Source organism: Brassica rapa, chromosome A06, assembly GCF_000309985.2.
Source record: "Brassica rapa cultivar Chiifu-401-42 chromosome A06, CAAS_Brap_v3.01, whole genome shotgun sequence".
Classification (NCBI taxonomy): Eukaryota; Viridiplantae; Streptophyta; class Magnoliopsida; order Brassicales; family Brassicaceae; genus Brassica; species Brassica rapa.
This window is the reverse complement of record NC_024800.2, coordinates 16,882,011-16,907,628: the sequence shown is the minus strand read 5'-3', so window position 1 is coordinate 16,907,628 and position 25,618 is coordinate 16,882,011. Positions and strand designations below refer to the sequence as shown.

The window sequence follows — 25,618 nt, the reverse complement described above, 5'->3', positions numbered from 1 at the left end:
ATGAACTTTTACTAGTAAAAATATATACATAAGATTGTAAAAATCATATATCTAATTTGAATTAACACTAAAAGGGCCATTTTATTATTTTAATATTATTGGTTATCAATATGACATATTTTTACATGACAATCACTTAATAAAACTGGTTGTCCACATTATCATATGCCAGTAAGTAAACAATTTGACCGCTCGTAAGCATTATTGGACAACTGATCATAAAGTTAAAACAGCCCAAAGATTTCTCATCAATATAACCTTGTTCATATTTATAATTCAATGAGTTAATAAACACTAATCATGTCTTTTCACTTATTCTACGGTAACAATTCTGAAATTTTATTAACGGTGTTAATATAAAATATTATAAGTTTAACAAAAATTCCTTTTTAACACTCATATATTTTTAAAACATTTTATTTTATATAAGAAAATATTATTTTTCATGGTTAATATATTAAGTAAACCAAACTTTGTCTTTCATCTTGTACTAGTTATAATATTTGCTGTGTATAAATATGTATTATATAATATAAGTATGTTTTAGATTAAAGATAATAAGGTAATACCAAAATGTTTTCAAGTCTTATACGATTTATTGTCATTATGAAAAACAATAAAATGGCTTTTATACATCTATACTAAAATTATGTTTTAATTATTAATTTAAAATTTTAATGTATTTGAGAAAGACCCCCTCCATTATGGATTTTTTTACAATATAGTATCTTATTGTCTTATAAAATTGTGTCATATTTTGAAACGTATCAATCCAAGACTAGTTGAAATTTATTAAAATTTGTGGTAATTAATTTAGGAGAGTTTGCCAAAAATGACTCAAAACTTGATTTTATATACAAAAGTTTACTCCAAATTCAAATGCAAAAGTAACTCAAATGACTAGTGAAATTACAACAGCCCCTTTATGACCAAACAAAAAACTTGTATTTAGTTTTACCATTATACCCTTCCGCGTGAGAAAACTTCTCTGAGAAGACTTATTTGTAAGTCTTCTCTGAGAATTCTTCTTTGTAAGTCTTCTATGTAAGTCTTCCATTAGAACACTTTTTTGTAAGTCTTTTCTGTAAGTCTTCTCGTACAAAGATCTTTAAAATAATTTAATTTTCTTATAAAAATATTTTGATGGAGAAAAATTGAAATAATGCAATTATAAACATTTCTAAATGATGTAATTTTACATTTACCAAAATAGAATTGTTTTCAACATAGATAAGTCAATGTAGAATGAGTCAAGGTAGTATTTGGTTTAGGGTTTGGTAACATATGTTATAGTATTGTTTATATGTTGGGTTAGATTTTGGAATTTTAACTTTAAGAATTTTTTGTTGACCTACATGTGTTATGTTTTGTGTATATTAAACACTTTATAAGCTCATTTTAAGTTTAATGAATTGTTTTTGCTATTTCGTTATTTGATTAGGTTAGTGTTTGGAAGACTTCCAGAAGACTTCCCAAGAAGTTTTCTCAAAAAAATTTCTGACATGTTCCCGCCTAAATTTTAGTAGAAATTTAAGTTTCACACCTAGATTTTAGTAGATTTTTGATTTTCCGCCTATATCGAAGTCTTCTAGAAGTCTTCGAGAAGTCGTCCAAAAGTCTTATCATGTATTAGGATATTTGGATGAAATAAAAGATAAAGTGAAAGGAAAATAGTTTATGTGTTATCATGTACTAGAATTTAGGTTCCCAACCTAAAGAGAAGTCTTCGAGAAGTCTTCAAAAGTCTTATCATGTATTAGGATTTGAATGAAATAAGAGATAAATTGAAAGGAAAATAGTGTATGTGTAAAAAATGAGGATATGAAGATGTATATGTTGATTTTAGGTGCATTTAGAGCTTGGAATTTGTTGTTCATGGTGGTTGGTGTTTTGATGACAATGGCAATGTTATAAAATAAATGAGGAAGATGAGGATGAATGAGTAAAACACTCATTTTCAAAAAAAAAAAAGAAAAAAAATAATGGTATTTCCGTATATAATTTGAACTTTTAGGGTGAATATGGCAAATAAAAGTTTTAGAAAAGCAAGTCATTTTTGTGTTTGATTTCAAATTTTGAGTCATATTTGACAAAATCTCATTAATTTATCTACTATTAATTAACAAACTCTCTTTTGTATTTCCGTTATATATATTATTATGAATTTATTCAATAAACCGAGCCTGTACATCTTTAAATACAGTTAAAAAGTCTAAAATAGTTGTATTATTTTTTCTATAAAATTTTAAACTTCCTAAATACTATATAAGAATTTCATAAAAAGGCAAAAGAACTATATATATTGAGCTCTTCGAAGAAATACCAAAATATTTAGAACATAATGCTTCGAAATATTTAAATTATATAATTTTAGAAATTCTCTTCAGAATAATTCAACGGCCCTTGATACAGACCTTCTTACATTCCAATTTGGAACTTCGGCATTGTTTATTTGAGCTGCAGCACCAAAGAAGATGTGGATTAGAGCATGTCGGTTTGGAAGCTTTTTCCAGGTTGGCACCTGTATAAAATTTAACGAATAAAAAATTAAAAATGATGACAGAGGATTTTATTACGATTTTAATGGTAATGATTGTGTAGGATTGGAAGAAATGTAAATTATATATGACATACATTCATGAAAACGAGTAAAAAAAAAGAGGACAATACAAAATATAGCAAATTTAGATGATGACATTGTAAATCTTCTCTGCAAATAAATGTTTTGTGTGTTTATTATAGAAACCCTTAAAGGTGGAACATATACATATATATAATTCTTTGAAAACTATTATCAGGATGATCCGAAAAACTGTTTATAATTGACTGGTTAGTTTTTGATACTAATGACAACCACATATATGTAACGTTGAATGATTAAATATGTGGGTTAAGACTAGCTACCAATTTTAGCATTTACTATTTTCTCAACAATAACCTTATATGTTACAAGATGATCCAAAAGAACTGAAATTAGATCGGCTGGTTATTTTTACTTTCCTTATATCCTAAAACTAGGTATTCCGTTCGGAGATAAAGATCATCCTTATATATTAAATGAGAAGTCACTTTAGTGATTTCTGGTGACGTGTCGCTCATAGGTGAAGTTTCAAATAATTGTTATAATTTGATTGGTCAATTGCTTTTAATTTTTAATTATTTAAATTAGATCTAAAAATTTAAAGTAAGTCTAAAGATATTTAACATCACTTGCCATATAATCTAAAAAATATTACAAATAACAATTTATGGCAACTAATTCTCAAAATTATAGAAAGATGAATAATGTTTTATTTATTACTTTTAATATTTATAAACTATAAAATATAATGAACGAATTTTTATATAAGATAATTATAAAAGTTTTATACTCTACTTGATGAATTGTATTTGAATATAATTATATAATAACTATTTTAAATATTACAAAATCCAAACATGTCTATTAATATGATTTTTAAATTATTTATCGTTGTTTACAGAATAAATTTATCAGAATTTTAAAATTATTTATATAATATTATAAATTATTTATAAAAATATAAATCCTACTATATATTGATTGAGAGGTCACAGAAGTGAGTTTTTATTACGTGTTGATCATAAATGAACTCTTCAAATTGTTATAATTTGATTGGCCAATGATTTATAATTTTATTTATTATAATTATATCTAAAAAGAAAGGATAATTCAATTACCACTTTCCAAATAATCTACATAATATTAGAAATAATTATTTATGGTAACTAATTGTTGAAACTATGAAAGAGTAATAACGCGATCAATTCTTTTATATATTTATAAATTACATAAAATAATAAACATAAATGTTTATTTGAATTGATATAGTGATTTTATATTCGTATAGAAAGCATTAAATTTGTATATAAAATATCATAGTAACTATTAATGTCTAATAATTCAGTGCATGCTTTATAAATCATTTATAAAATTATAAATACATTTATAATATTATTTATATTGGCTTATCAGATGTTTTAAATTATTATAAGAGGTTCTAAGTCATTTATAGAAGCTTATACATTAATTTCTAAAATGTATTTTGAAAATTTATCCTCTTATTACAATATTTTTTCATTTTTTCATTTTTTAATGGTAAAATTCTTCAACTATGTTTACTTAGTGTAGAAACCCCTAAACTAAAGATTTACTGGTAGTAATGGTGATTATGACCTGTTAGAGTTTAATTCATTAAATAAAGCTAGTTTAGGGGGTTTTCGTTAAATACTTAGTTTGGGGGGGCTTTACCCAAAACAAACTTAGTTGAGGGGTTTTAACGTTAAAATTCCTTATTCTATCCTTATTATCTATTATTTAAATCCTTATAGTGGGATTTGTTTTATCAAAAACGAGTTGCAATCAACTGACGGGATATCTTCTTTTCTAATATCATGCATTTAATATTTAAATATATATATAGAAAGATTTGTGTTACCAAAATTACGTATATATTATTACCAGAATATTTTTAAGAATTTATTAGAAGTTATTCTATCTCATAGCTGAATTAAAATTTATTAGAAGATATTATATCTCATAACTTCTCTTGAAAGCTAGGTCATTTAGAAACTTAAACTAATTTGCTATATAAATATCACGTCACCCCTAATAGTTTCACGCATCTATCTTTTAAGTTTTCATATGTTTTTGATCGTTCTAATTTAAATTCTAATTTTTTGATCTTGCGCAGTTGTATGATAATTAATAAGTAACTCATAGACGGAAACACTATTACTGGTAATTTTATGGGGGATTCTTCTTCTCTGTTTATTTTTTGTTCTCTTCCTCTCCATGTTGTATCTCTATCTATATTTTTGCATCAGTAGTGATTCAACTAACAAAAAGAGACGACTCTGTTTATCCAGAAACTGATCTTCTCTTTCAAAAAAGGTAATTCTTTTTTTTTTATAAAGTTAAATCACTTAGCACGAATATAATATAAAATGTGTATGCTAATCAAGTGCAATTTATTTATTGTGCGTGATCCTCTTCAGGTACGTCTGAGAGCCAAAGCTAATCTCAAAGCTTTTTAAAAACTTTGAAACTCATTGACGTTGTCCTATCAATTATATAATTTATTATCTTTTGGGGATTGTTTAGATCTTTAAATATTTTTGTTAGAATTACCTCTTTTCTGACTCAAGGCTTAGAGAAGGAACCCGTAAATTATCTCTGCTGTTACAATGAAACCAATGATAAAAAATCTCAGGTAATTCAAATCTCTTTTTTATATTTCATGGCTGATTTTTTTATTGGGGTTATGCGTAAAATATTTGTTTTTTCTCAACTATATTTTTCTGACCTTTTAAGATTAATGTTAAATGTGATCGTTTAAAGCATAATGCATTCTCAGAACACACATCCATGATAAACACTTCTATGTAAATTATGTCAATTATGTTAGTGATTTTGCATCTGAATATTGTGACTGATGTTCCAAGAGAGAAAGCGTATCATCTCAAACCGAGATTGTTGGGAAAGATAATTGGTTTATAGATGTAATAAGATAATTGACATCTAAAGGATACATTTTATTAGATAGTACCCAAACAGTCCTTTTAAACCTTTTGAACTCTAACTTTTTGAACTAACAGAATAATCATGCTTGACCTATAAGCAGTTCAAAGAGTTATGTATCTAAAGGATACGCTTTATCAGATATAAATGATACGTTTTATTAGATAGTACCAAAGAGTCCTTTTAAACTTAAACAATGGTATGTTCTGAGTTGTACACAGTATATTGATCTTTTTTTTTCCTTGCAGTGTGTATTCAGATATCAGTAGTGAATATGAAGTAATATCAACCAAAATTAAGAAAAGTCTTTTAAAAGCAGAGATAATCACATGGGCCTCTCTTGAACATAGCAAACAACCAGCAGTTTTTCCAAACCCAAATTTCTTAAACAGTTTATCTACTTTCTATTTCCTTATTATTTAGTTTCACCTGATGAGAAGTTTGAATCACAGACTCTTGACATTTTAAAATTTATATTATTTGGTTGTGTAATGGTGCAGAAGTTTCAATAAGACCGACTTATCCTTCTTCCAAGAAAGTAAAGGACTATGACAAGCTTGAAGTTGAAGTGAAGAAGAATAGAAGGATGATAAGCTTGAAGGAGACACTGTTTTGAACAAGTTCTTCTGTGAGATATATTTGAATTCTGATGAAGATATGACGAGTGCTAGAGCAAATCATTTGATTGACTCTTTTGCAGTTTTGCACAATCAACAGGTGGAATCTATTGGGACAGTGCTTTCAATAAACTGGAAAGGTTGGTGCTAAGAAAATCGAGAGCACTCTTCATGATGATCTGGCGTTCAAGACATGAGAAATATGATCTTATATGATGTTTGGGTTTTACCTAAATCTAAACAGAACTCGAAGCCTTGGTCTTAAGGTCTAGTTTCTCTACTTTATGGACTTAAGATACTTTGTGTTTTCCATAACTCATATTGTTTATACGAAACACTGAAATTTTTAATCTAAACGTTTTAATATATTCTTTGTTCATATGAACATAGTATAAATATCAATATGTAACATAGAATCTTTCATTTTAACCACATACATGTAACATAAGTATTATATAGTTGTAAATATGTAATTATCAATTTAATATTAATGTTAATGCTCGCACATGCGTGCGGGCGGTCCACCTAGTTTATAATTACTTATTAATACATGAATTAATAATTAAAAGGTTAAAATGGTAAATTATTATTTTTATTTTTCTTTGAATTTTTTACATATTATAATTTTTTAAATTTCTTTATACACTAAATTCATTATATTGAAATAAATCTTATTTGATTAATATTTAGTTAAATTTAAGAATTTTACTTGATTAATATTTAGTTATGTGTTTTCTGTTTTTTACATTTTAATTTTTTGTTAAAATATTTTTTTCAGAGAAGAACATAATATATATAAGATTGCCTTTTTTATTTAAAATATATTTTTAGTTTTTGGATAATTCTTATTATTATTAATTTTAATAACTTATCTAATAAAAAAAAATTAAAATTGGTTTTTATTTTTTTATTAAGAGTATAAACGATATTATCATATAACTTTTAACGTCAGAGCTCGAATGACTTTAGTTATGTGTTTTTTTTAAATTTTTAACGTTATATTAAAAGATTTTTTCAGATAACAATACAATGTATATAAAAATTATCATTTTATTTTAAAATATATTTTTATTTTTGGATAATAATTATTAATAAAAACTAAATTTCGTTTTTATTTTGTGGCTAATTTATATATTTAATTAATTAGGATATAAATGATATTAAACCGCGCAAATATCCTCCTGTGCATTGCATATAAACGATATAAACGATATTTGCTAAGACCTTGATCTATAATGGTCTCTCACGTTCGGGTCTCAGTCCTAGTGTCAAAACTAACTAAGCTGAAACCAAACTAAAACCAGAACTTAACATCAGAAATGCTTACTCTCTTCCTCGAACTTCATATCCCCTATATATTATTTGAGAAGCATTGCAACATTTTTTTGTAGCCACATGTCATCACTATAATGATTCTTAGAATCCTTAGAGAAATAGGTTGGTCCATCTAAATATATAATAAGTTTTTTATTAAACCACAATAAATACATTATTAAATGTGATTCATTATTTCCTTAAATAAGATTACAGAATTGCCTAATATGCCTAAAGTATATATGACAATTAATGATTTTGAATAATAAAGATTTGGTAAAAATAAGTGTGTATTATAATTATATTTGTTTAATTTTAAGCTATTAAAATAAATTAAACAATCATAGTAACTATATAGTAAAAATTTAAAATATTATTTATATATTATATTTTAAATTTTTAAAAACGAGTATAAATTACTAAAAGTGTTAAAAGTTTCACATTCAAATTTTGTGATCTATGATTTAAAACTTTTGTTATGACATGATAAAAATAATTAAAAAATAATATAAGTTGAAAGTCTCATTTAATAAGTATCAAAAATAAAAGATATATAAATATATGTATCATTTTTAATTAAACTTTATGCCATATAAAAATATATAAATATCTTAATTTTGAAATTTATTTTGAACATTTTTTGATAAAAAATTTGAAAAAAATATTGACAACTTAATTTTTTAAAATATTATAAATTACTTAAACCATTAATCTCACATTGAAAATTTTGTTATCACTAATTTAGACTTTTTGCTATAACAGATACAAATGATAAAAAAAATATGAGCAAAAAGCATCATCTAATAAATATTATATTAAAATATACCATATATATGTTACTATCATTTAAGTTTAATTATATATCATATCAAATAGAAATTTTTTTTTGATTTATAAAATTTATTTATATGTTCGCACTAATTTAATTATATAAGTAGTAGATAATGACTTTTTTAATTATTTAATATATATTTATTATTTCATAATATGATATAAACATATAATATATAAAATAATTTATATATATATATAATGTTTATTCCGCGTAAGACGCGGATCTTAACCTAGTAAAAGACTAAAAGAAAAGGAAGCTTCGTATCTAACTAACCATTTCTTGTTCTCAAAAATAAAAAGATTAACCGTTTCCTAACTTATTTTATGTCTCCTGTTCTCATGCAGGTGAATTAATGGTAATAACAATCATGTAAGCAAGTATCAATCATCATTAAGCAAATCCTTCCTCCCTCTGGAGAGAAAAGAAAAATATAAAATACTTTAAAGGAGAAATGAAAGATGATTGAAAATAGGGTTCAAATGTATCCCAAAAGAGAGAGAAGAACAATGATGAAAGAGTATCAAGAGAGGTATCTGAAGAAGAGATAAAACCAAACAACAACATAGAGTTTTTCATAATCTTTTTGTCTTTTCAGTTTATCACGTAGTAAACCTGTTCTTTTGTGGCTGAGTTTTCATTTCATTTCCAGAGTCTTAATCAGCTGCTGACGACATCTCTCAGCGGCTGGGTCCTCCTTGAAAGAAAAAACAAACAAACAGACAAAAACACTCCAAGTCTTGATTATTGTTGCATCAACCAAACCCATGCAGAGCTAAAAACAGTAATGGGAAGGTTTCAATCTTACAGCTAGTAAACAAGCAAAAGTGCCGTTGAACAGCATGGCAGGAAGGTAACGCCTTAGCCCCCTTCGAGTCCTAATACATTAACAGAATATCAAGTTTGCTTGAGAAACCAATAATTCAAAAAGATAAAAAGGTGTAAAGCAAAAAAAACCTGGGTTTGTAGGAAAGATTGGTGTAGCAACCAACAAGAAGATTGAACAAGCTGGGACAAGGTGTGCCCATGGCGGTAAGATACACAAGCAGCTTTTTCAGGAGACCGTCTATGAAGAAAAAACGATCAGGCAAGACGCAGCAGTACTGAAGCCCCTCACCAGTGGACATAATCTTGTTAATTATGAATACAGCAATCTGAAGAAGTGTTAGTTCAAAATTGATGTAGAAAGATATTTGGATATACTCCAAATATATTAATTATCTAGATTATTATTTATTCTGGTTTTTATCTTAATTAGTTATAATTATCCTAAACATTTTTAATAGGTTTAAAGTTATTTGGATTTTATATATATAGACTTCTGATGCCTAGAATTGTAGACAGTTTATTGATTGATTTATAAAAGAGAAGTACGAAATCCTTTATTTCCTTTGTATGGCTAGAACTTGAGAGTTCTCAACGAATCAAGAAGACATTGATTCTTAGGTATTCTTAGACTAAATAAAAATCTTTGTAGTTATTGTAGCTTCCGCTACATCAAAAAATTTGATGCTTTCCTTCTTGTCTAATTTATAGTAGGAGAAGGGAACTTACAGTTTTTGATTCTGTTGAGCCAATCTCGATGGCTTTTGTGCAGTGTTGTAAACAACTTGTGTTCACAAGGTAACGAACAACAGCTGTGTCTGCAGGCTGTAAGAAAAGTGGGATGTTCTAAGTAAATTCAAAACCTTTTGTGACAAAAATATTTGTTTTTTAAGTAGGATGGTTTAGAATATCAGATATGTATGTACCAGCTTCAACATATGAGCAATAACACCTAATGCACCAAGCCTAAGGCATTCAAGAGGCTTATCGGTGAGATTAATGTCCATCAAAGGATAGAAATAGGTTGGCATATCAGCTTCAACAACCAACATAAGATAATATATTTCTTGGAGAATTTTCATGTTTACGACTTTTTTGATACCATTATTCATGTTTACCACTATAAAAGAGATTTTTTCAAAAATATATTATTCATTAAGTGAAAAGACTCTTATACCATTGTTCTATATATATATAAATATATATAATAAATAGCTTTTTAAATAAAAAATATATAAAAATAAAAAATAATATTTTTTATGTTTTTGAATTGTACTTTTTAAATTCGAACTTTTTTATAAATTTTTTGGAATTTTTTTTTCAGAATTTTTTTTGACAATCGAACATTATTTTTGAAACTATTTTTTAAAAAAATTATATTTTTTAAGTATTTATTTATATATTTATTAGAATCCTAAATTTCACATTCCAGAAACCCTACTCCACTCCTCAAATCTAAATATTAAATATAGATTAGTTAACTCTAGGGTTATAAATGTCGTTTACCCTTCATTAAAAGTGAGGGTAAAAATGGTTAGTGTAAACATGAAAAGTGGTACTATAAATGTAATATTTTTGGCAATATCCCATGTTTTTTAGACAGTGTAACAGCATCTCCTTGATATATAATCAATATTATTTATTTATTGCAATATTTACATAATAAAACTAAATCACTTATCAAAAATATATTAAAAATTTTCATGTTTTTTTTAAGTTTCTCAAACAAGAGACGGTTTTCTTTCTTTTCCATTTTTTCTTTTTCTTTTAGTTGGTGACATATTATATGAAAAACCATCAATGAATATGCTCTAGTATGATATAAAATAATATAGCAAATAAAAAGAGAATTTTTGTTGCAATGAAAGGGGAAAACGTACCCTTAAGAAACCGGTTTCTTGTCTCCGGGTAATGAGTTATGCACTACAACAGGAAAAATAAGATAACATCACAGAGCCAATTAAGGCTTAGGTATTAAATGGTTCTTAAATGAAGAAAGCACAAAAATGTGAGACTAAACAAAAGCAAAATGTTGTACACTCGAAGGTGCATCATATCCCGTTCTGTGAGTAAACTAGACGTGAGGTGTGCGGGTAGATTTTCAAGATCTGCTGCATAAATTGAACGAAATCCAAAGTGAGTATGACAAAGAGAGGGGCCTACAACGAGAGATGGATAGATCTTGAAAGTTTAATCAATCTAATATGTTTTAAAATGCCAAAACATATCAGCATTAGTCATATGTGAAATCAAATTAGTTGGTACTGAACCTGCAGCATCATGGCCATTGTACAACGAGATTTCCATAAAAGCCGAGGCAATATCTCCAACTTTTTCCTATGCTGCCATAGAGAAAAGGTAGATAGTGACAGTATAAGTTTCTGACATTCCAAAAACATTATAAATCGTTCTCACCTACTAATATATAAGTTTGTGACGTTTCATAATTAAAAGATAAAAAGAAAGTGGTAGTCATGGTCAATTCAGTCTAAGACCTTAGATGTTTTGGATTATTACGAAGATTATCTTTTTAAAATTTAAGTAATCCAAAAGTAAAGAAGAAGATTTTATATGAAAAATCTATAGTCATACATACGCAAAACATATGTGCTTTTAGATTTGATTTCCTAGTTTTCATTGTTTTAACTATTTACCTATTTGGATTAATCAGACAATCTAGTGAAAAAAACTAACTTTTGAGTAAAATAATTTTCACCAATGGACAATAAAGGCATAGTCTAATGATGCATATCGAAAGAGATAGTAAATGAACGGACCAGAAAACAGAAGATAAAGAAAAAGTCAAATTTTAAAATTTTAAAATTTCCAAATTTCCAAATTATGAAATTCTATTTTTACATATATGTGAATCTTACCGAAATATATTTCTATACTTGCATTTGCTACAAATATGTTTGGCAATTATTTTTACCTACCGTTAATTTGGAAAAAGAAATTGCATACCATTTATTTGAAGATAAAACTTATAATACATCAAGTGGGTACTCAATCCATATAAACAAATCAAAACTTAGAACTGTATGAGGTGGTTAGTGTCACACACATATAATCTTGTTTTCAGTAATATCCTTATGATCATTCAATTAAATGGGTAGGACACTGACATAATTTTGTTAACCTAGGCGGCAAGTAACAAAAGAGATTTCAAGATTTTACCCAACTGAACATAATTACAGTCCTTCACAAGAAATTAAGAAGTCTATCAGACTTAAAAACATAAAGCATGTTAACTGATGCAAATAAACATATAATAAATAGATAAGTTAATAAACTAAAATCATATAATAGAGAAAACATGGGAAATATTATCTTTAGCGCTTACAGTGCTGAGATTCTGCAGCGTGGAATCGAAGGTGGATGGGATTGTATTATGAAGATCATCGACCCTCTTGATAATCATTCTTAAGTCCGGTGAAGGTAGGACAATGGAGGCTGAATCAGAAGGAAATTCACTATGAATCTAGTGTAGTCTTCGTAAAGTGAATCTGGTAGATTCGCCATTTTCAGGTACGAGGTCGTCAGAAGAAATTCTCTAGCCAATTTTTGTTTTGTCTCTCTGAGAGTATCAATTCAGCTCCAAGTATTGATACAGTTGATGAGTGGGAGAAGAACTTATATAGAGGCTAAGATGCATGCATACTTCAAATATGTAATTGACCAAATTCTCTCTAATAATTTTTTGGTTAAGTATTAAAATATAATTGAATAATAAATATTGTCAAAGCAGGAAAATAATAATACTTTCAGAAAAAAATGTGATGTTATCTACAGACCAGAGATTCTAGAAAACATATTTACCGGATGCACTTTAATTAGATTTTTCCCGCACTATAAAGAGAAAAATTGTTTTGACAAAAAATAATCTATTCAAATCTGTTTTCTATTGGTCAAAATTTTTTAAAATATTTTTTATTATAAAAATGAAATAATCCATTTTTGATACTCTTGTGTTTTTTTCAGAGAACAAAATAATATATATAAGAATTATCTTTTTATTTTAAAATATTTTTTGGATAATTCTTATAATTATTAATTTTAACAACTTATCTAATCAGAAAATTAAAATTTGTTTCCTTATTTTGTGGCTAATTTTTTTATTAAGGGTATAAACGATATTAATCACTCTAACTTTTAATGTGAGAGCTTGAATGCGAAAATTCACTATGCAAATAATACTATAGATAGATATTTATGTTAAAAATTTAATCTTAATATTTATTAGATCTCTTTCGATTTCAATTTCTGTTTTCTGGTGGTTTGATTTCAAAAATTTATGTTCTTATGGGTTTAATTTCGGAATCTCTCTTTGCTGGGTTTTATTACATGTTCCTATAATCATACCTAAGGTTTTCTTTTTGGAGGAAACAGTCATGAAGCTTATCTATCATGGGTTGAACCATATACATTTTTTCATTCTCCATAATCAAGTACCTTCCTGGAAAAAGCTATCCTTTGCTATTAGTTTTCTAAGAGGTGAGGCTAGAGCATGGTGGAAAGTAGAGGAAGAAGCACGCTGGTATGATGAAGAACCGATCTACACTTGGAAGGAGCTCAAAGCCCAACTATCAGTGGGAAGAGACTGAATTCAATTTTGGCTTGGGAGAGTCTAATTTGCAATACCCACCACAAGAGGTTCCCTTGTCCATCGTTTCAGCTGAACAATAAGGAGAAACACAAGTTTTGTTTGTACATGTACCTGACCAGACAGTGAAAGGAATACCAGATCAGTCATCTACATCTTTTGAAGTAGAGTATGCTTTGGTTGATCAAGGTGAAAGTGTTAAAACACTAACTTGTGAAACTTTTATCAGACATTTGCTATACTGTCAGTTCAACTTTGTGGAGTACTTGAGGGCTGTTAGAGGATTGCAGCAGGTTGTTTTTGAACCAGTAGGAATCTCGTGTGTGTTTGAAAGGAATAACAATATTTCGGGTCTGAAAACAGATTCATTCAAGCTTATCTTGGGAGGTTCATTCACTCTTGAAGATCAGAATGGGAGGAAAAATCTGCTTGAGGGGAAAGAGACCAGATGCAGTGACAAGAGAGGAGATACAGTAGGCAACATGTTCTTGTCCAGTTCCATATCTGATCAGAACATGATGAGAAGAGCAAAGCATGATCTTCTTGTGGTCAAAGAGAATCCAAAGCTGGAAAATGAGTATGGGGGGATCAATGCACTCGTCCAGCTAACCTGAGATTAACTGTCACTTTATGAGGAGATATGGTCAAGGTAGTTTGAGAAACCACATAAGTATTCTCCTACTCAATTTTAGGAAATATTTGTTTCGTAAAATTGTTTTCTTTCGTTTTACAAAAGTTTTTCTGTAAACATTTTCTGGAATCAGTTTCACAGAAGATTGTTTTGTCATTTTTTATTTCCTAAAAACCTTATGAAATAACATTTTCCGGATAATTCTTGTTCGGACACACATCTTTCTATTTCCTTTTCCGGAAAAAATATACGATACTTTTATGTATTTTTGTTAAGGTTGCACACCGTATTCATAATCCTCTTGATATTTCCGGCTCATTGTTGTAAGTGATACAATTCTTGGGTGATTTTACCCGTTGATATCGATAGGACGGATTTTGACTCCAACATTTAGATGTCCAGCTCGTTGGAATTGCATGTAATTCTGGAGATAAAAACAATTTTTTAAGTGGGATCAGTGGTTAAGTGTCTCCCTTCCAATCCTGAGCATTTTTAGGCGAAGCGAGTGTTGGGTGGCATACTTTTAACCTTCTTATAAAAAAATGGGTGTTCGCTTCATTATAATTTGCTTGCTCATCATCTCTCAAAATTTTTTTTAAAGTAGAATCATTTGCTTTTTCTCTCAACAAAATACTTGTTGTGATGTCGTCAAGCAATTTGGATGCTCTCCTTCCTTTGTGAGCACAAAGGTGAGTTTCTTAGTTCTGAGAGGTCTGACTAGGACTTCCAAGAACAGGTTTTTGGCACTCAGAAATACTTTATATGATCGCACCAATACAACCCCCCCCCCCCCCCCCCCCCCTCCTGGCTACTTCACATTGTTAAGCTTACCTCTCTTCTAGCTTCTGTTGGTTCCAGATCCTGTCTTTAATCATCCTATACCTTCATGAACAAGGATTGGCATTCGGCCAATTAACTCATCGTGGGCTGTGCCACTTGGTTAGGATCATGGTTCGTTGTTATGAGTGTAATGTCGAGCTGGGCGTGTATCATTTAAACAATCTCCTAAATATTATTTATTAGATCTCTTTCAATTTCAATTTCTGTTTTCTGGTGGTTTGATTTCAAAAATTTATGTTCTTATGGGTTTAATTTTGGAATCTCTCTTTGCTGGGTTTTATTACATGTTCCTATAATCATACCTAAGGTTTTCTTTTTGGAGGAAACAGTCATGAAGCTTATCTATCATGGGTTGAACCATATACATTTTTTCATTCTCCATAATCAAGTACCTTCCTGGAAAAAGCTATCCTTTGCTATTAGTCTTCTAAGAGGTGAGGCTAGAGCATGGTGGAAAGTAGAGGAAGAAGCACGCTGGTACGATGAAGAACCGATCTACACTTGGAAGGAGCTCAAAGCCCAACTATCAGTGGGAAGAGACTGAATTCAATTTTGGCTTGGGAGAGTCTAATTTGCAATACCCACCACAAGAGGTTCCCTTGTCCATGGTTTCAGCTGAACAATAAGGAGAAACACAAGTTTTGTTTGTACATGTACCTGACCAGACAGTGAAAGAAGGAGTACCAGATATCGCGAAAATAAGTAACCTTCTAATACCTGTTTACTTCAATGGCGTAGTGTCATCGTAGGACTCTTCATACTAAAATTTCACCTCCTTAGTTTTACCAGCATGTACATATAGAACAATAGGTGTATAAACATAGCACCAATACTAATACACTGATCAATGTTGTAGTAAGCGTGACAACAACAGTACTCAGATTTAATAGGAATGTCAAACAACAGAATGTTGTCAAAAGTCTCTAAAACACCATCAATATCTCAGTTTGTGTATTCCTTGATGCCGGTGAAAAAGAAAACAGAGCTCCACCTTCATTTCTTAGCCTGTTACATGTTAGAATCAGTATATGAGTTCTCTGTTGGAAACTTTAGGTTTCCACGTGACCAGTTAAAAAAATATGTCCACTAGTTATGAAGGTTCCTGAATCCTAAACTATTGGAAACTATAGTCCCTCACAAAGATTTGAGTTTGGTTTGGTGCAACTTTAAGAACACAGTCGGGTATCTGGTACCTTAAGGCGAGAAGAACAGCGAGTGGAAGACGTGGGTGCAGGAGATTGGAGTGGAGAATTGCTAGATCGCTTCTGTCGCCGATTCACTTGAACCTTAGATACCTTGTTCTCTGGAGTTAACATGCTTGTATCAGTAGTAATTGACATAGCTGGAGCTGAAGCATATATGATGGAAGTTTCCTGTGGCAGATTTTCTGAGTGTGCTGGTAGTTCTGAGAAGTCAAATTATACAAAAAAAAAACACAAGTCTTGTTCAAATCCAAAAATACATATACTGAAAACTAGATGTCTCGTTTTTAGAGATACAAAGGTCTAAAGATAAAGAGTGGGAGTCAGTGTAGATACCAGATAAGGTAGGTTTCTGAAACTTATCCCTCATCAGACGAACAAATCCGAAAAGGTCATTGGTTGTATTCAATTCTTGGACCATCTCATCCATGTCATCTAATTGTGGGTTGCAATCCAATACTGATGATCATGTAAGCCAAATATTGTACACAGTGCTTGTTACTAGACTCTTTGTAATCAGTAAATGTAGTTGATAGTTGTTTCAGTAAAGAGACTCACGTGTGTAGATGTCATTTCCATAGTGAACTGTGAATGAAAACTCGTGTGTGGGCCTTTTCGCATCAATGTTGGTGAATGTGAACTTAACTCCTGCAAAGAGAAGTAAAACAAGAAGATCCTCCAAGGTCAAACATGAATAACAAAGAAGTATAAGTGTTCAAAACTTGTCTCATTACCATGTCCAGCTTCAACATGAAAGCCAAGAGCGTGATTATACCAAGAGATGGCTTCATCAATATTGGATTTGTTTCCCGTGAGTTTACTACCAGCATTGTCCTTGGATACTGATAAGCCTTCATTGGTTGGATGAAAGAAGTAGAAATTGAAGTTAGATTGGTCAATTCAGTGGTCTCTAACTTAGAAAATTGAAACAAGCTGAGTCACACTTACCTTGCAAACGGTGGGAGATAGTTTTGGAATGCTCTTCCTTGTTTGACTTGTGTAACTGCAGACTTCTTTTAAGAAGTTGGATTCGAGATTGTGTTGCAGAAATGGAGTCCCTTAAACCCATTTGCTTTGCCTCTTTACGGGTTTTCACTAAAAACATTTAAAAAAAAAGATGTAAATATTCAAAAAAATAAAAGCTTTCAAAGTTTGAAACTTTAATTATACCTCCCAACACTTTAACGAGCTCAGCCTCTGCTTCTCTCAGATCCGCTTTCACATTCGCTAGTTCCACTACAAAATCAAAGCCATAAACCCTAATAATAGTTTCACGATTGAATTACAGTTATGCGACCCAAACCTTGGCTCTGTGCAGTAGCTTTAGCTCGGTCAAGTACGGACTCCATAGATCTCTGGAAGGGTGAAGCGATGAAGGAATCGATTTGAAGCCGCTGTTCCTCGATATCTTTCTCACACAGGATTCCCAGAGACGCCATACTGTTCTTCGTTGTATCTCCGCTTATCTCTTCCATCTTCTTAGCCCCCCGCCCAACCTTTGATTCGAGTTTCGAAAAGCTTCGCAATGCTTTTTCCTCGTTTGTTTTTTCCTATGTTCAGATATATTGGGCTAAATGTCTAATTCTAAGCTAGGCCAGGCCCAATCCAGGTTTCTGTTTTTTTCTTCTTTCGGTGTCAATTCCCCACAGAGCATCTCCAAACAATCAATAATTTTTTGCTCTTCAAAAATAAACTTCAATTAAAGAATGAAACTCTATACTTAAAGTTTTACTATTCAAAATTTCAAATTTGAAGTTTCATATTTTTATTTGCATTTTGGTTCATAAAATCACACATCACCTTTATGATTCATAAATATTTTCCCGTTTATTGTTTTAATACTTAAAAAAGTTATATCTCATAAATATTTTACATTTTGTTTAACTTTTACACATAAAATTTAATAAAACTTTAAAATAAGATTTAAAATATTTTAAGCTAGATTTGGACAACAATAATATACAAAAAAAATACTTAACAAAAATATTTTTAAAAATTACATGATGACATAATTATTACACAAATTTAAATATTACAACAACACCAATAGTCAGGTAAGTTTGATCCAGAACCTTCAACATTTCCAAATATTGTCCAAATTTTTTTGTGTAACTGAAGATGGTTGTTGTTGTTGCTTTTGATGTCTTTTTCGTACAATTCTTTCTTGTTCATATCGAATATATTCACGAGTTTAATATCAAAGAAATTAGTCATTTAGCAATATTTTGTGTTTCTCTTTTACTTTCTTATTCCGATCTAATGTATTTACAAGTATCAATATTACCCTATTTCAACAACTTTTAGCTCGTAATCTACAACGTAAAAATGAGGAGATCCATTTTTACTTCGAAATGCACTAATAGATCATATATGCATTACGTAAATTGTTTTATGAAACAATATGGTCTTTTTTTGAAGTTTAATATTAATTAAGTTATTTTTATTTAAAATTTTATATTTTAACAAAATATTTTATTAATTAATATTGTGTAATGTGTTTATATATGTGCTAGTTATTTACAAGAATTCAAATTAGTTATGACAAATATAAAGACCATATTATAAAATATAAATAGTTTTTAAGTTCAGTTTGAAGTTTTATTTTTGGAGAATAACACCTTTAAACTTCAAATATAGAGTTTTGGAAACTTCAAAATAGAGTTTTCTTTTTGGAGATGCTCTTAATAGTTATTTTTAAGTTTTTACCTCAAAACTAGTCCCCTAAATTAAAATTCAGAATAATATCTTTCAATAGATCAAAAGACTATAGCTCCCACTCCTAATAAAGCTAATAAAACAAAAACAAAAAACTGGCCAACGACAAGAGAACACGTCGCCGCTATCGAAGATGTTGGAGACAATATCATGGCAAACCTTCACCGTTTCATTCTTGATAGTCAAAATCGGAATTGATATTGAAATTGAAATTATGGATTTTGGTTGAAAATTTGGGCGTTTTCTCTTCTTTGTTTCGTGAAAAAAACTTACTTCTTGTTCTTCTACCGAAATTGTGACTTTGATTTTTGGAAATCAGTTTTGAAGCATCTACAAAAAGTTGGTGGTTCTCAGTGTTTCATGAAACATCTACAAATCTGGTGACCTTTGATTTTTGGTAAGCAATTTTGACTCTCGATTTCACTTATCAGAAAACTCAAGAAGAGCTATGTGTCTTTTTCTTGGTCATCTATGTGTTGTCTGGGTTGGTGTATTCATTTCCTGGTTCACGTTTACTTTTTCTAAAATCATCTGCATCCAGTTATACATCAGGTTTAACAAGTGTTCATTCATACACACATGATATATCAGTAAGTTAGTTAGTGACTAGTATCAGTGTAATAGTAAATGCATCATGTGTATGGTGGTGTTTGAGTATACTTGATATGTTTGACGTGGGAGAGTAGTAGTGGATGATGTAGGATTCATCTCTAAGTTTCTTGTTTGTCATACTTACTTTGTTCACTCTTATTTTGATATGTAATTTTGTTTAATTGGTGGTTAAATCGTTTTGTTTGTGAACTTTTTGATTTTATATAGTTCATCATAAGTTTCATTTCTTATTGAAAGATTTTTTTTAACTCATTAGGATTCACATATTACTCATGCAACTATGTTGTGTCGATTTTAGGAAGAATTTATTATAGTTTTGGAAAGTCTTCCAGAAACTTTGGAAAAGTCACGATTTTAAGAAGAGTTTGTAAACATTTAGGAAAGCCTTCCAGATTATCCAATATTAAACAAGAAACTAGATTTTGACCCGCGCTTGGAAAGCGCGGGGTTGTTGGATTATATTATAATACAAAGTTTTATTATATCGAAAAACATAATTTTTAACAGCTATATAATCTACAAATTAGTTTATTTGAGATTTTATATGTACACTTTTACGTAAGTTTCTTTTCGACATGAGAATTATATCCGGATCAAAAAAATAAACCGAACCGACCCAAAATTATAAGTTTAGTTCAGGTCCAAAGAAGATAACCTATTGGGTTTTTTTGACCCGCAGGTCTTTGTTTGAGTCCGGGTCCTACCCTAGACCAGATCATAAATATGTGTTTATTAGGTATATTTGGATATTTCGAATATGTTTCTGGTATTATGGATATTGTTTTTAAGTTTTTGGTTTACGATTACAGTTTTGATTTCAGGTAAATTTTTCAAATTAAAAAAAAATTGGGTATTTGGATAAAATTTTGGGTATTTTTTCAGTTCATTGTGTCAGATTTTGAATAAGATTTTAAAATTTTAGGTATTTGAATTTTTTTGGTATTTGTTTGGAGTTTCAAATACTTTTTGTGTTTCGGATATTTTTCAGATTTTTCATATATTTCAAATTCTTTTAGGATCTTAAATACCCGAACAGATGTGGACCCATTACGTCCATATCAGGTCCAACAACCTTTTGATATAGATTTTTAACGTTATTGTACAAAAACATGGTTGATGAAATATTTTTCTGAGTAAAGGTATCATAAGAAATAATATTAAGATCTGTTAAAAATATTTAAAATATTGAATGTTTAGAATGATTAATGTATTATCAGAAAAATAATAAATAGTTATACATAACTCCAACAACTTTTTTATATTAAATTTTTTTTTAAAACTCTTTCCTTTTTAATAGTATTGATTCGTTTTAAGTGAAAAGTATATAAAAGTATAATATCTAAACAAATAATTTTCAAAATCTTGAATAATCAATATTGATATCGTGAAGTCAGGTTAGCTTTAATAGAACTAATGAATTTCTTCATTTTTGTGAAGGTAACATGAATATTCAGAAAAATCATTTATAAATATGAAAATATTATCAAACTATAGAGGAAGTTTAGTATATGATATAAGATTTCAGTGGGAAAGTTTATATATGATATGATTACTTTATTATAAACGAAAGAGGAAGTTATAATGTACACATATATGTCTTGTAATTTATCTTGCTTTAAATCATATATTATATGATAAAAGTGATAATATAAAATATTAGTTTCAATGCTTTTATGATTAAAAGTCAAAATGATAAATATAGTAATAGTAATGATTAGGATTTAGGAATGAGATTTAAATAAATAAAAGAATTTACCAAATTATTGTTAGAGAAATATATGGTAACATATTGTTAGTATAAATTTAAGATAAGACCAAAAAATAATGAGTTAAGTGAAAGGGTCCAAACAACTTTTATATGTAGATTTTTTTAGACTTCTTCCCTTTTAATAGTATTGATAATATTTTTATACGCATGATAGGAATAGCGATGGGATAAGTTGAGGTAAGAAAAATGTTACTTTCAACATTGGTCTCTTTGTTGTCAAGACTCTCGAATGCCACTCACTGGGATTGAAGAACATGTTGAGTATTAATGATGAGTATGCGATGAACTTAATGAGAAAGCTATGTTTTGAGATCCTCAACCAGTTTATGGATAAAGATTTCAATGAACCTTAAAGAAAGTCAACATGTGACCTTCATTTTCTGTTTAGCTAAGACTTATGCTTTTGAACTTTTTTTCTATGAATGTTGACTTGGACTGAAATGTTCATAAGAAAATTGAAAGAGATGATGAAGACTTTTGTTTGCTTGGGTATATTGGTTATAAAACATTTTCAGATTTAAGATTAGTTTAGGAAAGCATGATATATATTCATGATGAGTTTACAAAACAAAAAAATAGGAAAAAATAACATAATCATTTTTGGATAGAATGTGATATATTCAGGAAGGATTTCGAAAACAGTATATGAGTCTTGACTTGTTAGACGATTCAGTCTAGTACTAAAACTTCCACTCTATAGCCCATTTCTTCATCCTCAACATTAACTCTCTTGCTCTTAAAATAGCCATTCACATTAATATTACCAGCTCCTCTCATAGTTGGTGAAAGTCATATATGTAAATGACTAAAATCTGGAATAGCATTCAAATGAATTGCAGGGATACCTTCATAAAGAAAAACTGAAAAATTCAAGTTGTTCTTAAAGGCTTAGTACATAATTAAGAAGATTATCATGAATAGTCTAAGAAAGAATAAAATTATGATGTACATGTTGTTTTCCCTGGACAATACGACCAACTCCTCTCGTTGTTCATGAAATTTCTATATGAACATGACTAAAATCTGGAATAGCATTCAAAAGAACTGAAAGAGTCTGTAAAATTTGAGTTATTTTGAAATAATTAGTACATATTTAGGAAATCTATCATGAAAAGTTTAAGAAAGAAAAAAATCATATAAAACTCACACAAAAGAGGTGTGAAATGATGTATTTGTTATTCTCCATGCACAGTATGACCATTAACCCTGTTGATTGGTAAGATCCCCATATGAATAAGATATATTTTTTGATAGAATTCACGAGAGCTGAAGAAGAACTTGCATCTGAAGTTGGCTTGTTACAACTAGATAAATCAGGAAAAACCTACAAATTTTGAATTGTTTTGGAAGGTTTAGTACAGAATTAGGAACGCTATCATGAATAGTCTGAGAAAGTATAAATTCATATCAAAGCGACATCTAGAAGCTCCGACGATTAAAAAACAAAGCTGACTTATTACATTATTACATATCATACTACTCCATGTTTGGTGCTATGGTATCAGGATTTTACTACAAAAGCACCTTTATTAGGAAGAACATGCAAAGTTCGAATTGGTTTGGATGGATTAGTACATATTTAGGAAAACTATCATGAACAATCTAAGAAAGAAAGAAATCATTAAAAAAACTCACACAAAAGAGGTATGAAATGACATATTTGTTGTTCTCCTTGCACAGTGTAACCATCTACTATGTTGGTTGGTGAAATCTTTATATGAATAAGAGAATTTTTTATAGAATTCACGAGAGCTGAAAAAGAACTTGCATTAGAAGTTGTTACAACTAGAAAAATCAGGAAGAACAAGCAAATTTTGAATTTTTTGGAAGGTTTAGTATACAAATAGGAAGGCTATCATGAATAGTCTGAGAAAGTAGAAATTCATACAAAAACCGCATTTAAAAGCTCTAAATGTTTAAAAAACAAAGTTGGCTTACTACATTAGTACATATCATACCACTCCATATTTGTGTGATATAGTATCAACATTTAACTACAAAAACAATTTCTTACGAAGAACATGAAAAATTCGAATTGTTTTGGAAAGATTAGTCTAAGAAAGAAGAAAATCATACAAAATCCCACACAAAAAGATGTGTGAAACCAAGGGGGACCCAGAAATTTGTTAAACATGGGGGCACAAAATGTCATAAACATAAAATATAAGGATATTTTTTATATTAAGTCTGTGGCACATAATTCAATAACAAGTTAAGTAAGAGTATTTACAAAAAATTTATACTATTACGTATTTTTTTTTAAAGAGTGGGGCACTTGCCACACCCTACACTTACATGGGTACGCCCATGTGTGAAACGACATATTTGTTGTTCTCCTTGCACAATATGATCATCTACCATGTTGGTTGGTGAAATCTCTATATGAATAAAAGATCATTTTTGATAAAATTCATGAGAGCTGAAGAAGAACTTGCATCAGAAATTGACTTGTTACAACTTGAAAAATCAGGAAGAACTTAAAAATTTGAATAGCTTTGGAAGGTTTATTACACAATCAAGAATACTATCATGAATAGTATGATAAAGTAGATATTTATACAAAAACCACATCTAGAAGTTCTAAATGATTTTAAAAGAAAGTTGGCTTACTACATTGGTACATAACATACCACTCCATTTTTGTGTGCTATAGTATCATCATTTAACTACAAAAAACACATTTATTAGGAAGAACATGCAAAATTCGAGTTGTATTAAAATGATATTACATATTTAGGAAAAAAACTTACAAAAGCCACACAAAGAGGTGTGAAACGGTGTATTTGTTGTTCTCTTTGCACAGTATGACCAACTATTATGTTGGTTTGTGAAATCTGTATATGAACATGAGATAAATTTTGAATAAAATTCAAGATAACTGAAAAAGCACATGTATCACAAGCTAGCTTGGTACAACTAGATGAATCAGAAAGAACCTGTAAATTTCAAATTGTTTTGGAAAGTTTAGTACATAATTTGTAGGCTATCATGAATAGAATGAGAAGTAGCTTTGATTCTCTAAGATCTTCCAATCATACAATAAAATAAGTTTTGAGTCTGAAGATCATATTTGTTATTGCTTACATGTTGAAACTATTTCAATCAAAGAGCATAACAATAAAATATTATTTCATACAGTAAAACGTCAAAAAGATGGTGAACAAAAGTGTGTTTCGCCTTATGGTACATGCGTGATGAGTGAAAAAGAACCTAATACCTAAGAAAATGCAAAAAAAAAAGACATTCAGATTAAATTGCCTTTCGGCATAAGCTAATAAAATCATTACATATCAAACGAAAAGTTTCAACCAATCAGATAATAAAATTTTCTAATGTCATTGTATCAGAAATTTATATTTTGCTAACTGAGCTACAATACAAAAAAAAAAATCGTCACAAGCTAAAGCTTAACAGTCTGATTCTCCATAGAAGCAAGGGGACAACTCCAGACTTTAGTAATTATGGAAGAAGTGGCCAAACAAATATGGTTAGACCAGTTGATTCATCTAAAACCAAAAACATACAAATCAAAAATAACAATGATCACATTTCATGTATATTAGCTTGTTGTTCACAGAATAATTTGATTCTTTTGCAGCCAAAGTGAATCTTAGCAAACATTGCTAGTGATGTACTATATCTCTGTCTAATGAAAGTAATTCAAAACAATTCAAAACAACATAATCACTCTTGCTGAAACCAAAATTACAAGAATCCATCAAATGGATCAATACCATAACTGCTTCATCAAATTGAGAACTGAAAAAGTAACATTGATATGAGATACCTTTAATACGACGAAATCAAAAGTATAACTGAGACAGCGGAGCAGCAAGAGACAAACGTAGATAATGGCAACGGAGATAATGGCGGCGGAGATGAGCGATGCTAGAACTAATGGCCGTGGAGATGAGTCACACCGGAGATGATGATGTGGGAGATCAGAGACGACGTCGTGATTTTAGGTTAAATTTTCAATTTTTTATTTAATGTAATTAGAGAAGGAAAGGGACATAAAGTTAAATGATCCTATTAAATTAAACCTAGTTTGGTGATTTGGACCTTAGTGTTAGATTGGGAAGAAAAACTTGGTTTAAGGTCATTTAAGGCCATTTCTCTA

At 29.3% G+C, this 25,618-nt stretch overlaps 2 protein-coding genes and 1 long non-coding RNA gene across 3 annotated transcripts; all 3 read right to left on the bottom strand.

Moving 5' to 3' along the window:
* Window positions 1–1,565: 1,565 nt before the first annotated feature.
* On the bottom strand, window positions 1,566–3,251 carry LOC117126272. The gene is made up of 2 exons (XR_004448812.1): window positions 2,635–3,251; window positions 1,566–2,521 (listed from the first exon to the last, which is right to left on the bottom strand). It is a non-coding gene; the product is annotated as an uncharacterized LOC117126272 (long non-coding RNA).
* Window positions 3,252–8,349: 5,098 nt separating this feature from the next.
* Window positions 8,350–15,592, bottom strand: LOC103873544 (protein CAF40-like). The gene is made up of 3 exons (XM_033274119.1): window positions 10,054–15,592; window positions 9,857–9,952; window positions 8,350–9,456 (listed from the first exon to the last, which is right to left on the bottom strand). The coding sequence occupies exons 1-3, from the start codon at window positions 10,237–10,239 to the stop codon at window positions 9,226–9,228; spliced, it is 513 nt and encodes a 170-aa protein (XP_033130010.1). The 5' UTR covers window positions 10,240–15,592; the 3' UTR covers window positions 8,350–9,225.
* Window positions 15,593–15,959: 367 nt separating this feature from the next.
* On the bottom strand, window positions 15,960–17,956 carry LOC103873547 (kinetochore protein SPC25 homolog). The gene is made up of 8 exons (XM_009151954.3): window positions 17,707–17,956; window positions 17,574–17,639; window positions 17,352–17,498; window positions 17,138–17,254; window positions 16,962–17,051; window positions 16,740–16,862; window positions 16,395–16,606; window positions 15,960–16,206 (listed from the first exon to the last, which is right to left on the bottom strand). Exons 1-8 carry the CDS (start codon window positions 17,876–17,878, stop codon window positions 16,195–16,197), a joined length of 939 nt encoding a protein of 312 aa, XP_009150202.1. The 5' UTR covers window positions 17,879–17,956; the 3' UTR covers window positions 15,960–16,194.
* Window positions 17,957–25,618: the final 7,662 nt, after the last annotated feature.